At 43.7% G+C, this 17,000-nt stretch overlaps 1 protein-coding gene across 3 annotated transcripts in view; it reads right to left on the bottom strand.

Moving 5' to 3' along the window:
- Positions 1-1,005: 1,005 nt before the first annotated feature.
- The window catches only part of TTC28 (tetratricopeptide repeat domain 28), a 1,396,661-nt gene continuing 1,380,666 nt past the window's right edge, over positions 1,006-17,000 (bottom strand). For all 3 annotated transcript variants that reach the window (XM_069619361.1, XM_069619362.1, XM_069619363.1), the window contains 3 exons: positions 11,558-11,687; positions 7,950-8,057; positions 1,006-5,226 (listed from right to left, as the gene is read on the bottom strand). In XM_069619361.1, the coding sequence (XP_069475462.1) occupies positions 3,614-5,226; positions 7,950-8,057; positions 11,558-11,687 (1,851 nt within the window). In that variant the 3' untranslated portion in view covers positions 1,006-3,613. The remainder of the gene's footprint in view (positions 5,227-7,949; positions 8,058-11,557; positions 11,688-17,000) is intronic.

The following is a 17,000-nucleotide window of genomic DNA, read 5'->3' as shown; positions in this document are numbered from 1 at the left end:
TGCCGATAATGTGCTGGTGGGATGAAATGCATAGCCTTCAAACTGTTAATTAAATATGGGAAATGATGTCCGGTTGCAGTAATTTACCATTTCCCGTATTTCATATCAGACCTCCATTTACTCCCCTTCACAACCTGGTCAGAATGCCGCTCAAACTCACCCCATTGTAAGAAGCTCCCTGCTTCCCGTCAAATCTGATTTCTTCTCCATTGTATGTTCTTTTGTGATCAAAAGAGCATTGCTTTTCCAATATGTATATATATAAATATATATATAATAAATATAAAAGTATATATGTAAATTTAAATAAATATAAACATAATTTCAAACTGTGAAAGATGCCTCCCTTTATAAGCGCTTTGGATTAAGGCGCTATATAAATAACACATCATTATCATTACACATCATTATAACTCCTATCCACCTCTTTCTCTCAACCTGCCACGTTGACCTTCTTGGTGCTTTCACAGGGCGAAGATTTGCAGAAGGCGGGATATAAAACTTCAATACATTTTGGATTGCATAAGTGGCATTTCAATTTGTCATTTAATGAATGTTACACTTCAATTCTAATTAAGACACTGCTCTTTCTTTTTACTATGAGTTGGACTACACAGACCCATATCCTCAGCCTGAAGACAAGTTTAGCAACCAAAAACATTTAAAAGAAATCTTCCAAAATACATGGGCATTCATACATTCATATTTTCAATTGTTGGACATCTGAATACTAGTATGGCTCTACTTTGTTGTTATCATTTTATCTGATGTTTGACAATTCCAGAGGACTACACCCGAGAAACCTCTTGCTGAGGCGAGGATGCATTATGAAATATGAATTTTTTACCAACACCTACATTTTTATTTGTTGTCCCTTAATAAATGTATGTTGTCATGAATCGACTACCCTAGGGCTAATACAGGTGATATGTGTCTTTAAAAAATATGCTTTCAGAATATGAACTTAATGTATCAGAATATGAACTTAATATACGACACAGCACGCAGAGAGAACACATGCTTTAATGGACACTTACATCACAAAGAAAGTAGGCCAAATGCCATTGCAATTTCAATAAAAATATGAAATTCTTTTTTACATGTTACATTTCATAATATAAAAAGTTGAATGCTGCCTGGAAACACAGAATTTATTTTACAAAAATGTCCATGTTGGTCAAACATGGCTTACACTGCATACAAGGAGGGTTTGTTTGGTACAGGAGTCTTTGAATCACAGAGGTGTGCCTAGAACGGCCTACATGGGTCTCGAAGTCCAAACACGAGTCTTAAACAAAAAGCAATCTTTCAGGTGGATAACAGTCCTTGCGATGATTCAGTGGGAGAGCATCACGTAAGGTCTTTGGGAATATGTATGAGTTGCTCCTGCCCGCCCAAGAGATTCCAATTATAAACTCACATTTCGGGCATAGTTCAAAAAAATAAAACGGTGTGTTGATTGGCTTTCAAAAATTTCACACGAGTCACTAACCCTAGCAAATCCCATTGGAAGTTGTCTCTTGGTGTGTTTGCGATGAGAGTTTCACAGGAGTGTGAAGTCCTTTACCCAGAGTAGGTGATACTGACTGATTGATTACTTTGTTGGTAGACTTGTATAGAACATGATGTCTCTAAGGTCTCTAGACAGAGAGCAGCGGTGTGGAAAAACTGTGCTGCATCGTGCAATCCATTGACTCATTTTCAGAGCGTCACAACAACGCTCAGTGAAAACGGACAACGGCCCGTCTCAGCTCGTGGGTTTTATCCTGCAGCATGACGACCATCGAATTACTGTAGATACCACAAAAAAAATGATAATCATGCTAGAAACAAGACTCAACAGTTAAAAGCGGGTAGGCACATTTACGGACCGCAGGACTTGCCCCACATGTTATTTATTGCATCTCTTGAACGACCCCAGCCACGCAGAAGGATTCAGCAACATCAGTGTCGACAGAAGCAAGTCTACGATTCAGGGGTTGGCAGATCATGTTAGCTCACACTAGTTAAGAAATTGGCTATGCCAAACATACTGATTGCTCTGATTTCAATTATGTTGTAACCCATTTTTAATTTATGCAAATGACCTCATTTTGGAAATAACTTCATAAGATTGGTGTGAAAAATAGTGAAATCTGCTTATCTTCATGCAAGAAATCAAGCCTTTGAGGATGATGAAGACGTTTGACCTCATTTAGCTTGACGCTAAATTTACTGGAAAAATGTGCACAAATAATCAGATATGAATTAAAGTTATAGAACATGTTCTTTTTGTATTCAATTTTTTATGACGATGAATAGAGAATATCATTAATCAAAATGTACCCTTTTTGAAGAATTTCTGTTATGATGATTGATTTTATGGAGAAATGAAAAAGGAAAGAACAGGGTAGAAAATGTAAATGTAAGGGCAAGGGAGGGTGTTAGGCTAAAGGTTATAGTAGAATGGGTGGGTAAGTGAAATTAAAGGAAAGAACATTTAGACGGCAGGGCAGAGTGTTGGGTTAGATTTAAGGTGGAGCTTAAGGAAACAGGGTAAGGGAGAGACAGGGGGAGAATGAGAAAGAAAGGGTTAGAGGATAAGAAGAAAACAATGAAAAAAGGAGGGGACAGTGAAGAAGGAGAACACCCAACCCAAACGAATAAGATGGAAGAAAAAAAGAAAAAGAAAAAAGGGCTATCAAAAGTCCATTGAAAACCAATTCAAGTTTTGAAAAAGGCGCATTTTTAAAACATTTGCCAAAAAAGTAAATTACAAATTATATCAGCACTGTAGTCATAACAACGTACAGTACAACCTTGCAGAATGCTGGATTCTAGAAATAATCTTGTAATCCAAACATATTTTGACACTTAAATCCTGCACAACAACACCTGAATGATTCTGACCATGACCAGCTAATGTGGCAACACAATATGGAGGATGTTTCTTATTCTTGCAACTAGTAAAGCGAAGTCGACAGGAAAAGGGCCCTAACTTATTCCGAAACAACAACAAATGGAGAAGTGACACAAATGTTGGTTTATGAATGAAAATGTTTGCTTCATAATATGATGTGCTTTACAAAATGGAAAAGGTCCACCTTGAATAAATAAGGAGAGCAGTACAATAGGATATTTTTCTTTTATAGTTGAACAAACAGAGGACTTAATTTGCTCTGGTCTGTGTCCGCATATGGAACTATACAAGTATTTCTGATCTTATAAAAGCTATATTTTTAAAATAACAACATGAAATAAAAATTTAAATAAAAAAGTTTAACCAATATATACGATTCTTTGTGCATTATTGAATCCAGAAATCATTGCATCGCTGTGGTTTTTCATGTGCATCCGCATATGCGTGTGAGTGTGTGTGAGAGCGAGAAAGAGAGTCTGCACCAAAATATTGACAAATGTATCTCACACTAGCAAGTTCATTTGCAAAATCCTCATTTTCACATTGAGCGTTCTCAATTTGATCATCTGTGATGACGGAATTATCCTTTCAACACTTTAATGATAATGGTCTTGTAGTTAATATTTGATGGTTTGGTAACTGATCAAGGCAAGTGGGCAGAAGCACATATTATGTACATTTACACATGTTGGTTCCACCGGTAAAGAAGACATTTCAACACTTCGAGGAGGGGAAAAATCTTCCAGGGGAAAGGAACTTGTATCCATTCCCTGATGGCAGCCTCAAGGGTCGTACAGCTCCTGCAGTGCTACTGGGTGTCGTTGAGTTGTTAGGAGTAACTACATTGGTACTGTCAGGGCATCTACGCCCATTTGTAGGGTTCTTTTGTAGAGTGGTCACCTGTGGCTGTTGCTGGTTGGGCAATTCCTTAAGTTCAAGCTTGTCCACACTGTCCACCTTTTTGCTGTGCCTTGGAGACAGATTAAGCAAGCTAAGAACATCCCTCTTTGTAGTCATTGTTCCAGGTGCTCCACGTAATATCTTCATAGGACCAGAAGAGTGAGGCGGTGTATTTGCCCAGAACATTTTCAGATTATGAATAGCCTGCACTTTCTCATCAATGGCAGCCATTTTTATCTTGTCAATATCTCGAGCGTCTGCTGGGCTGGACCGTGCTGAACCCGTAGAAGAGTAGGACAGGGCTGGGGATGGGGTGCTTCCTGCTGGAGACTGATGGCCCGAACTTGGAGACATATTTTGAGGTGATCCTGAAATATGAGTACTGTATGGAGAACTACGATATTTCAATCTAACATGGGGAGAATCTGAACTTGGAGATGGTTGGCCACTGTGTTGCCCTGTTAGCTCCTTATTCGATGCTTCAGAACTTGCTGGGCTGTTGTATCCAGAACTGATCTTCTGTAGAGATGAACTTCTTGTTGGAGGCTTTGGTCGAACAGTCACTGGTGATGGCATGTTCTTCTGGAAGGGCCTACTAAAGGCACTGGACTCTGAGGATCTGAATGCTGAAGCACCAGTTGGAGTTGAAGCACCGTCACCTGAAACATTACTTTTGAGAATTTGACTGCCACTTCTGTGAAGTCGCTCCACAGCAATGAGATGACTTTGTGTCTCTTCCAGAATCTTTTGAGCCAACTCCTCAGGATCAAGCTTTGGGTTGTTTTCCTCTTGTGATTTGACGGTGCTGTCAGTCTCTGTGCTGGATTGGTCTGATTCTCCAGTGTCAGAACCTGGAAGCTTTCCAACCTTTTGGAAAGGTGAATTTGCACTAGGAATTAGAGTCATTTTAACTGGAGAATTAGGGGTACTCACACTACCTTTAGAATTTACAGACAGTGTTATTCCCCCACAAATGCCAGACTTAGGCTGTGTGTGGTCAGGAGAATATGTCATACTCATATTTTCAGGGTAGGCTGACAATGGTTCATTGCTAAGTATGGAAAAGCCTTCGTATTCCTCCTGTTCGTCTTTATTGACTGAGGCATTCGTTTGTGGCGAAGATCTGCTCCGTGGAACAGAGGGCCTATTTGGATAAATCGTTTTAGGCCTTTCGTAGTCCTGACGTCCTCTGTAGCCAGCACCATCTGAAAAACTCTCAGCCTTTGATGCAAAACTCATTGATGAAGTAATAGAGCTAAGGCTGTAAACTGAAATGGCATCGGAGGCAAGACTGTCATGACATGTTGGGGAAAGCGCAGGGTTCTGATATCCCAAAGGCAAAGTATTAGACATAGACTGGGCAGACGCCAACGATTCCAACGATGAAGAACTGTCGAGGCTGAGACGTTTTGGAAGCTCTGTCGAGTCTAAAGAAACAAAAAAGAAAAACACGGGTTACATCAGTAGAAACAACAATCTTTATCAAACATATTTCAACTTACACACATATTGGCCCTCATTACAAGTCAGGCGTTAAGGGTTTAACAGCGCCGTCGGCGCCGTTAACCCTTAACGCCTGATTCACACTTTAACGCCTGCTTTTTGCAGGCGTTAAAGTCCAAGGCGCTAAGCGACCTTGGTGCTAATTATGGCACCGTAATTTACGGTGCCGTAATTAGCGCCTTCCCCATCCCCATTATGCCCTATGGGGCAAAAATGGGAATGGGGAAGGGCAAATGGTGAATGGGGAATTACCGCCCCACTCACCTTGGAATGGGGCGGTAATTCCGCCATCCACCATGGCGGAATCCGGCATGGACCATGGTGCTAATAGCACCATGGTCCACCGCCTGAGTGGTAATGAGGGCCATTATCTTTTTATGCTTCTGATTGGGATCAAACTACTGTAGATGGTGTCAACAAGAAGGGTACATAGAAAGATCAGTGGTAGCTGTAACCGATCAAGAGAGATCAAAATCAAAAGAAAGTTAAAGGCAATTTAGTTATTTGCTGTATGCTAAGAGAGAAGTATGGATCGGAGCTAGAAAGGGGCACTTGCACAAGGGTCATAGCTAGAGATGAGAATTTGACAATGAACTGTGATGAAGTAATCTAACGGGGAAATACGTATTAATGGAGAGTTGCATGGAGGGCAGAGAGACATAGGGCCTCATTCCGAGTGCGGCGGTAAGGGGTTAACGGCGCCGGTAAGGATGCCAGTGCCGTTAACCCCTTTCCGCTGCATTCCGAGGGCCTTTAGCGGGTCCCGCTAAGGGCGGCTGGTAAAACCAGCCGCCCTCAGCGGGAGAAGCTAAAGGACCAGGGAGCTAATAACGGGCCCGTTATTAGCTCCCTCCCCATTCGCATTGAGCCCTATGGGGGCTCGAATGGGAATGGGCATAGGTATTTTGAATGAGGAATTACTGGGTCCTCAAGGTTGGAATGGCCCAGTAATTCCTCATTCAAGGAACCTGGACCCGCACCGAGTTTGGAGGCAGCCATGCCGCTAATAGCACCATGGCTACCTAGTATTAAAAGGCATTTTACAAGCAAAAAATCAGGTTGGGGATGTAGCATCACAGACATTAGGAACACATAGGGCCTCATTCCGAGATTGGAGGTAGCCATGGCACTATTTGCGCCATGGCTGCATCCAATACCGGGTCCGGCACCGGTCTGGTTCAATGGGGACTTACCGGTACATTCCGACCCTGGAGGGACCGGTAAGTCCCCATTGAACCAACCATTCCCCATTCCCATTTGAGTCCCCATAGGGTTCAATGGGCATGGGGAGGGCGCTAATAATGGACTTGCGAATAGCAGGCCCGTTATTAGCGCCCTGGTCCATTAGTGGGACCCGTAAAGGACGTGTGGTCCCACTAAGGGTCCCGCTAAGGGACCTCGGAATTGGGCGGTAAGGGATTACCAGCACCGGTCTCCTTACCGGTGCCCGGTATCCCTTGCCGCCCAACTTGTAATGACCCCCATAGTTTACAATCTTAAGAGCGGTTATACGATTTCAAATGGGATGGCTAGGGCACATGGGTCACTTGGCTAGAGAACTACTGGTGGTCAGAAGGTCAATCCAATTCTCTTCACTGGGATATTCAATGGGAGATCTAGAATGCAATGGAAACATGTATTATTCCAAGAGAGAGAGAGAGAGAGAGAGAGAGAGAGATAGAGAAATAGAGAGAGAGAGAGAGAGAGAGAGAGAGAGAGAGAGAGAAAGAGAGAGTGAGAGAGAGAGAGCGAGAGAGACATTGGATGGTTTGAAAGAGCTTGATTGACTGGACAGAATACAAACGTAGATTGAATAGTTGCAGAGAAAGAGATACCAAGAGTCCATCTACTGTAGCCTTGGCAACTAGAAGGGGGTATAACCGGAGAAGTTGTGATCATTTAACAACGATACCAAAACCATATACTGTCTTCTATGCCTCAGTGCTATTGAGCGCAAAGGTTGAGAGTGCTAAATTCTGTCAAGTAGTGTAGTGGAAATTGACAGGGTGCAGAAGCAAGGATCAAGGAGAAACCAATGGAAAGGAAAGTAGGACAATCAACAGAGTCACTCTAGCAAACAACAGAAACATGTTTGTGCTACAAAATCCTAATTTAACAACATTTAGAATCAACATTCTATTTGTAGGGTGCTTTGTCGAAAAGACCAAGCTATTGTTTGATGGATGTGTCAGTCAGAACCACTGAATTTAAAATAATATAGAGTTAGAAGCAATGTCAGGAAGGGGTCCATGATCCCCCTGCTCCCTTTTGTGGCACAGGAGACCAGGACCACAAACAAGGCATAGAACATATATTTGTGTAGCAATAGAACATGACTTTCACTCTGAGCCTGGGGGTTTCATGGATTTTGTATTTATTGTAGAGAAAGTGTGTAGGAACCAACGTTCAGGTATTTTTATCTCGTTTTCTTTACAAACTGTGACAAAACTATTCACATTTTAATCTCATGTGATCTGTTAGTTATTCTTCAAGAAAATTGGGTTTTAAGCCACCTAAATTCATGTATGCAATGAATGATACAAATACATACAAAACCATTGCAAAGTTAATTTATGCAATCCAATAAATTCAAAGTGATTGGGGTTGATTTGTGCTTAGGCCTCATGGTGTACGTTGTCAGGCTTACCAAAAAGTGCCAGTAGCGACTGAAGAGCAAAGTGCATGGTCCTCCTGTTAGCTTGTTTACCGGTTTTGAGAATCACTTCCTCTTGGCCAACTTCACACAAGTCAAAACCTAGAAAATCAGAAACAAAATGGATCACATTATTTTTGCATCATGCTTTTTTCTGCGATCGGTCCCTAGGTCTAGCGAGTGCAGGCTATTGGTAAATCGCTCATACACCATGAAGATGGTTTGTTGGCCGTACACACATCTGCCGCGCACAGACTTCACTCCATAGGCATCCCCTGGATGGAGCACTCAAAGTTCTGCATGAGCAGAATCCTTTGGGCTCCATAAAGCATTGTCCATTCGCAATCCAGAGATAGGCAGCATTTAGGCTTTTTTAACTTCTGCTCCATCTTTGCATTGGCCAAAGCCGGGAGATGACAGTCTCTTTCCACAGTTTACCCCTCTACCAGGATGGGGCAAAAAAGATAGCCCATCAATGCCTTCTCACCTGAAAACAGCTTGTTAGAAAAAGGAGTTTGTGGTGTAAATATAGAGCTTGTCAGGTCCCTGCCCTCGCTCCCTTTTTAGCTTCTCTAGCCTTGCCTCTCATTGTCATTCTGCTCCATCTCTACTGCTGCTGCCTGAACCCATCTCCATTTCCTATTCGCAAGATTCAGTTTCTGTCCAAACTACTTCTACATGTCTACTTATCCCACGACCACTCCTGCTCTCTCGTTCCCTCCCCGCCAAGATCTGTTTACTGCACTCTTGATCTCCCTAAAGTGCAGCGTCTCCTGATACACCATCCCTACCCCATGTCTGCTGCCACTTCTCATCCTCTCAACTTTTTCTGCTTCCTCTCCTCCTACTCCGCTCCTGCTTTCCCTCTCTCCTCTCCTTCTGTATTTCCATTCACCCTCTCCTTCTCCCTCGCCTGTCTTCTCAAGATTTCTCTTTGCATCTCCTTCGCTCTCTACAGCTCCATCTCCCTCTCCTGAGCTCTCTTTCTCCTGTACACCTGCTCCTTGTCTCCCTTACTCCTCTGTCCCCTCTTTCCTCTCGAGATGCCTGTCCCCCTTTGCTCTGTCTCATTTCCTGCACATTCTGCTGCAATGCGCCGGCTCTCTCTCTTCCTTTCTTGAGCCCTTTCTCCCTCTTCCACTCCTTCTCTCTTAATATTGTACACCCTCCCTTGTTCTATCTTCTCGTTCATCTCCTGCTCCACCACCTGCTCATTTCTGTCTAGCTCTCTCTCCATCTCACACGCACCGCATCTCTTGCTGCATCCGGCCATGCACCTTTCCCAGTTCTTCGTTCCCTCTGCCCCACTCTGTATCTACCTCTTTCCTCCTGCCTCTTTCGCTCCCCTGTTACTTCCCTCTCAAACTGTCTCAATAATTTTATAGTGGAGACACACAAAAATTAAAAAAAAAGAGGCCGACAACTGAGAAAGTTAACTCGATTTTAAGTGAGGCAGTCTGTATTTCTGTTTCAGGACCCACTCTCAATGCCATCTTTCATGCCTGGTGCTCCACGAAATGACCAATGGCGATACATGATACATTACATACTCGTTTAGTAGACAGGGTAATGTCAAGGAAGAGAAGATATGGCACTGTTCAGTGATGTCCATAAAGCCCCTCCCCTCCCTACACTGGAGGATGAACTCGCATGTATTGTTTGTGTTAAATTAATGCAAACAGGATGACTGTTAGACATATGTATCTACATGTCTAAGCACCAGGACACAGTTCAATATCAGCTTGTGGGGAAATGACTCAGGAGACAAGTTGTAGATTGAAATCAAGGAGTTTTACTCCTGGTAGATGCTGTGTAGGTATACAGGTCCAAGAGTTTAGTACCAGGTAACAAGGGGACATCCGCCGGCGTATCCGCTCCTCAGCAGATCTAGTTCTAACGTTTGCTGCTGGATCATTCACTCAAGTTTCCAGCATTCCATTCCATGCGACATCATACACTCAGCATAACACGGACATTCTCAATTGTACTCGGTGGCTGAATGGCACATATGTTTAGTTATACGGTTTGATAAGTAGGGTCATGAGTGGCATATTGCCACGCGTGAATCAAGAAACCCTTTCCTTGACTACATGCAGTTTATTTGTGATGTTTTATTTTGTACTAGTGTACACGGCCAAAGTACCTAAAGAAAGACATTTTCAGAGTGTTAATATATTATGTGCTATATTTGATTTCAATTGATTGTAATTCATGTTAATAGAAAACAAATATTTTTTAGGTTTTTCATTAACACAGTAGGACCACTAAATATCAGCCACCCCCAGTGGTGACAACAAGCGAAGAGGGTAGTCTCTACTGTGCATGACTGCATTGGACAAACATACATCTGGCCTTTTATTATATAGGATATTTAATCACAGGAAGCGGTACAATCTGTAAAATTATGGAGGGGTGAATTATTGTGGTACAGGTTTGAGGCGGAACTGGTGCCACAAAAGTTATGAAGAATAAATAGTTACATGATTGGTAGGAAGGACAGCGGAATGGAAAATTGGATATGGCATGTCCTTCGGGAGGGGGCGTTGGCAGGGCTGATGTGTATCCGTGTTGCAAGAGCTGGTATAGGTGCCTCTCGAAGTGTTTGGTCTTGAGCTGCACTCTCAATTGTGGGACCAAGTCTCATATGGAGCGAGGTGAGATTCCAGAGTCTGGAGCACAGACCGAGAATGTGTGTACTCTGGTTCATTCGATGCAGTGAACCATCTGTGACATTGTTTTAGTGCGCATATTGTTTGCCACATTGTTCCTAATGGTTAAAAAGTGTTACTGTCAGAATGATCTGCACTGCACAGCTATTCATACATAGTGCAGCAGTTTCGATCGCACGCGCGGTAGTAATAGGCATCATTACTCTTAGTATTATAAAGTGATCATTCCACTAGTGATAACTTGTTGTTTTTGTATGTCAAGCTATGGGATGAGATACACTCTTGTTAAGTTTCTTCCACTCTTTCTTGCGTCACTAACTTGCATGCTATGCATTTGTTACACAGTACAGACATGTCCCTATCCAAACACAACACAAACACAACGGCCACCACGCAACACAAATAGCGACCACACTAGACGCAATATTATAAGTCACAGGAGCTCCAAGGAGTAGTCAATATTGCTCATAGTCAACAGCAATTTCTCTCCCCATCTTTCTCCCTCCACCCCGTTGCCTGCTCTGGGAGACATAGAACCCTCATACAGGGGAGGCCGGTGTGATTGTGTTCTTTGGGGCATAGACACACACAAGTGTCTGGTACCTGCAGACATTCCTCCTGTAGCAGCAATTTGCTATCCCTGTGCATAGACATACGAATGTATTGTGGACACAACTAGTCCAACTAATACAGAGATAGCAGTCACAGCAGAGCAGAAATACCTGATCAATAATTACACCACGGTTACAGTACGCATGGCTTTCCAAGGGTCCACCTAGGACATCTTTGGCTTCAAGATGGTAATTGGACTCTTTTTCATGCACACTGGCACCTTTGAGTGTACAGTGCTGGGAAGGCTTCATTGGCTCAGCAAAGGGGACACACACACACGTACATTATCAAAAGAAAGGAGAAATGATCATCACAACGTACCTAAAGCAGCCAAGAACTCGTGACACCCGGGAAGCCTCCAGAGCTGCACGCTGATGGACACCTGAATTGGCGCCGAAGAAAAATCATGTTCTTTCTCTCCGGCCTGAAGCTGGACCAGAACTTGATGCAGCTGAAGAGAAAGTGACATCTCGAGTCAATTGCATGAAACCCCCAGTCCGGTGCACATTCTACGAACTGGAGTAAGTTTGCTTTTTCTGAAGTCATACGCAAATTCACTGTCTCATATTCTGTATCATGGTATCTGCTTCTTGTGTCTCCATTTAGTGATTTAAGTGTAATTTGGTGTTGTATTTCATTTATCATCGGATATAAGGCCTCATTATATGAATAGTATGGTGGTAACAGTAAACACGTGCAGTATTTAAGTTGCTTCCTGTTGTTAAGATAACATCTAAATAGGAATGTCGAGACATGGACTATGACAGCAGGGGATACACAAAACAGTAATGCATTGGGATGAATATGGCGTATTTACCACATGCAATACTTCATGTGTAAATATCCACCTTTTCTAACTGATCCATTGCATCTCCCCATTCTGATTGGCGAAGGAGCGACACAGATTCATACATACCAGCCGCACATCCATCTACTTTTCACCAGTGCAGCCTTCTATGCACTGCACCACAAGACATGCTTGGGACAAAAGTGCCCTTTCTGGGTCTAGCCATGAATTAACTGTATCCACAGGTGACATGGGAATATGTGTAGCTCACCCTCATATTTACACCAGTAGTACTTTCTATTTACCCCATGTGGTAAATATCAATAAGATCCCAACTCATACGTATGTGGTAGTATTCATAGCATCATGGTTTACCATTGCCACCAGACTCAAACTGAGGCACTACGTGGTGAGTCACCACTCATGAAACCATAATGTACTCATTGAACTGGCGGGAGCATTATATGGTCGCTGACCTTATTGACCATGAATGACCCCAGAGTGGTGGCATCCATTTCTGATTGGCCAACCAATGTTGGCGTAGATGTGGGGATGCAGGCACATGGCTGTATTTGGGGTCTTAAGTTGACCCACTTGCTGCATATACTTCTAGGTTGTGGAACAACCCAAAACAGGGGTCAAGATGTGGGGTGCAACAACAGCAAGAAGCCAACAGGCGAATAACAGCCAGCCTATTGGCTGAATCCTGCCCTCTTTCTGACATCAGCCCTGGCAGAGGTGCCTAGAGGAAAACTACAGACATCCTTTGATATATGACTTGATTCTTTTTGAATGAAACAAGTATGGTGCAAAACAAATATGCGATGCACATACATATTTTAACAACACGAGACAATGGGCCTCATTACGAGTTTGCCGGTCCGGTAACAACAGTGCCGGTAAGCTACCTGCACCGTTGTTACCAGACCAGCAAACTATGAGGTCTGCGAGCGGGTGCCATTCTGTCCGCCAGGTCTGACCCGGCGGGCGGAACGGCACCCGCTCGCAGACCTTGATGGATGCACCGGCACCATTCATGAATGGTACCGGTGCATCGGTCCTCCCCATTCCCATTGAGTCCAATGGGACTCAAATGGGAACAGGGAGTAACATTTTACGGCGCCCTGGAATGTCCAATTACCGGGTCTGCCGGGGCTGTAATGCCCCGGTAATTGCCAATTCCCGGGTGCCGGAAAATTCATGACTCAGGCGGCAGCCGTGCTGGTATTTACCGGCACGGCTACCGCCAGAGTCATAATGACCCCCAATGTGCCGCGTCAGCTTGTGTAAAGTTCTTTTCTGATCATAAGACTGCTGCAATGATTTATAGAAATAAGAAATCCACATAAAACGTGATAAAACATGCAACTCAAAATCTTGACTATAATTTAACACTCACTGGGACTAATATTTGTTTTCACAATGCAATTACATGACTTCAGAACGAATTGTCATGGCACAGGGGAGTGTTTCGTTTTAGCTGGGGTGATCTTGTTCACATGTGTACTGCAAAAGGCATAAATCTCACATGTGGGCTGGCTATCCACGGTGCACTTCAACCTAATGCACTTGCCATAGGGAAACATGTACAGAGCTCTTGCCAACTTTTGCACGCAAACCTAGCTCCACACCAAGGGTGTGTTGTGCACAGGGGTGGAGGATACAATATGAAGTGCATAAGGTTATAGTAGAAGAGGGTGGGAAGGCAGGGGCACAGGAGCCAGGCCTGGGGTAGGAGTGAGTGAGAGACCTTCTGTGGAAGGTGGGTGAGGGTCTCTATGAAGAGGTAGGTCTTCAGTTCAGGAGTGAGAAGGCCAGTCTCATGTGGGGTGCAATGCCTGTATTTTCATTGCCTGTATTTATTCATTTATTTAACTTATTCTTTTCTCTCCTCTGTTCTGCACTTTCCACTTCTCCCACTTCCACGCACTTTCCCCCTTTTCCCTTCTTCAAGCACTTGTGCGTTCTTAATGTCACTGGGCCTAGTAATATCGTTGTTTTTATTTTTTGTTCTCCTTTGTTTCCCTCCCTTTGCTTGGTCGCGCTCTGAAACACTTGTGTACGAGCACGATATAAATAAAATATCATATGAATGATGTTTGACAGCCTTAATTCCTGGCACATTGCAAATCATAATTGGGACACATACTCACAGAGGTTTATAAGACCTGCATAGAGCAGAGAAACTAGGCTACACAATAGCTTGGCGTGATCTTAGTGTCCCCTGCATCACTTAGGACTCCAGTTCAATCAAAGCTCAGGTGGTTAGTGGCCAACATGATAAGTTCCTTTCATGACAGCATTGGCACATTCCCTAAAACTTTACGCTTAAAATGTTTGAGGGCCACCCAAGAGACAGTGCGCCATGTAATGGCATGCCACAAAGGAGGACCTGCTGCTTTCTGAAAACACCCCCCACTGCCGAGTGGAGGCCTAGGCAGTCCCTCGCATGCCAGTGGAACATGGTGCAGCCCTTTTCAAGCACGAGCCCAAGGAAAATAGACTTTTTTTCTATTATTTTCAGAGCGGGTGAGAGAGAAAATACATTTCTAGTTCTCCTGTGAATGGGCCAGTCCATGCGGCAAAAGTAAAAACAAAGCATTGTTATTTCCAGTGTGATTAGGGCCACTTTCAGGAGACATAGAAGTAGGCGTGTATTGCAAGCGCCAGCGACCCTACCTACTGCCCCTTGAAATGGCTAGCACGGTCCTTATGGATAATCAAGGAGATGGAGGAGTGGCGAAGATCATTGGGGTTTGACCTTGCCCATAGTGACCCATCAATATCCGTGGGTCACCTGGTTTTTAAAGAGGTGACCTGCGACTAAAGCTCCGTCATTTGCGGAAGGGTGGGTCGGCCAATACGAGTCTTGGCAGAAAGTTAAGCATATGTGTTGTGTAGTGTATAGAAGTGTATAGAAGGTGGTATTGGTGAAGAATACGTGTATGCCTACCCTTCACTAAACGCAAAGGTAAAATGCAGTGAATCACAAAAATGTCCAGGTTCAACATGTATGCAGTAAGTCTGTAGGAGAGCTAAATCTCCATGTTTCAACCTAAACATGATGTTCTGAAATATTGACTGAAGTTGTTTGCTTTGAGGGCCATGGAGGCACATTACTCAATGGGGTTGCTCTCTGCTAGGCAGAGAAAGCATTCCAGAGTGCCTTGATGTTAACGGGGAAGAAGTCATTTTGGTTGGACAGTAGCAGCATGGAAGAACCTACAAAACTTAGTGCTGTAATCCAGTCCAGAGAAAAACACTATTTTTCTGTTGCTGGTCAGCAGAAGATGTTCAAAAGTGAACTTGAAAGAAGGCAGATTTTACCATCATGTAAAGAGTGAGTGCGTGTGGAATCTGGTTCAGCCTCTCACCCACTCGGTATGTGTTGGGTATTGCATGGTGCAGAATTAGCTGCGAAGCAAAAGATGACTCTTCAAGAAGAGGAACGAGTAGTAGGATGCAATTATATGGATACAAACCTAGAATGTGATGGGCACAGTTGGAAGGATATGAAGAGAGAAGATGCAGCGGGGTACAAGCATAGAAACAGATGAGGGGGCTAATGCAGGCAGGATCTGGGTCAGGCAGGATCCACAGCTTATCGGTCCACAGTAGGTGGGACACCTATATGTGGATTAATCGGATCCATCTGATCATTTCGAAAATAAAATTTAGAAGCCCAGAATACCGAATTTTTTACCCCATTTTACTGCATATACATGTGGGGGGAGACCCCCGCACCTCCCCTGATATCCCTCCACCTTTTTAATGAACTTATAACATATATATGTATATATGCGGTACAATGGGCTCTCGAAATTCTGTATTTCTGGCCTTCTCATTGATGGGCTGAGGTATTTTGGTGTGATACTGATTAATCTTATTTACTGGGCAGCTGGTAAATGGACATGTAACTGTAGATAGATTAAAAACTATTCAGATTTGACACCAGATGGAAAACAATATGAAATACCCCTGCAATTGTGTCTGGATCCTAGGATGGAGATCAGGAAATTAAGCTTTGACTTTTTAGCAGGTTTTCTAACCTGTCTTTGCAACTAGAAGCGATAATTAGAGGATCATTTAATTAAACATTAACTCATGTGTCTCTCAATCGTAGACTCCCACAGATGAAGTAAGCACACAGTTGTTTCCCCATACAATGGGAAGCCCCCGGATACAATCACACACAGACCCAGCAAATCTAACAAATTGCTGGAGGCCTGGTCTGACAAATGGGTCTTTTACAAGCTGGTGATTGGGTTAGCAGATAAACTTTATAGTGGACAGATGTACTCTGGCTACTTGTGTTGAAAACCCTCACCTCTCAAGCGAGTGGAAACCTGAAAGTACATTCAACACATGGAATAAGGTGGGTGCCAAGGGGTTGGACGGGTCGAGGTTCATGAGTGCCCCGTTATCAAGCTACAGTGAGCACGGAGGATCACACCTTGAGAAGCAAAGGGGGATCCTAAGGTCAGGTTTAGGGTACGATGTGGCACTTTTGCAAAGGAGGGCTAACATGTGCCTTTCCCTTCTTGGATGATTCTGGTCAATCAAACACACACATTAGCCACGCTAGAAGCAATACAAATTCGGCACATCCTTTGGAGTGTCATCTCGATGTTGTAGAGGTGCCCAATCAAGAAAAGCGTTAACAGGGAGGCTGACACACGTGCACCAGCCCTGTAACCCCCCAGATCTTGTCTTCCTTCCCTGTGGAGTCAATTTCGTCCCCTGGTGGATTGAGCGCAGTGGTGCACGTCATCGATGAGAAGTCATTACAATAAGTGACGAGTTACATTTGTCTGGACGTGAAGCAATTTAGGTTGTGGATGGCGAAGAGGGGAGGTGGGTGGGAACTCATATTAGCCATGTTCCTACAAAATTCCACAGTTCCGCCCTTACTTTGCAGGGCACCACCGCAGAAAGAGCACTGTGCGGGAAAAACTCAGTGCTCCTGCGTACAGGAAC

The sequence above is a fragment of the Ambystoma mexicanum genome, chromosome 10 (genome assembly GCF_040938575.1).
Source record: "Ambystoma mexicanum isolate Mex_15411 chromosome 10, UKY_AmexF1_1, whole genome shotgun sequence".
Classification (NCBI taxonomy): domain Eukaryota; kingdom Metazoa; phylum Chordata; class Amphibia; order Caudata; family Ambystomatidae; genus Ambystoma; species Ambystoma mexicanum.
This window is presented reverse-complemented; position numbering and strand designations above follow the sequence as displayed.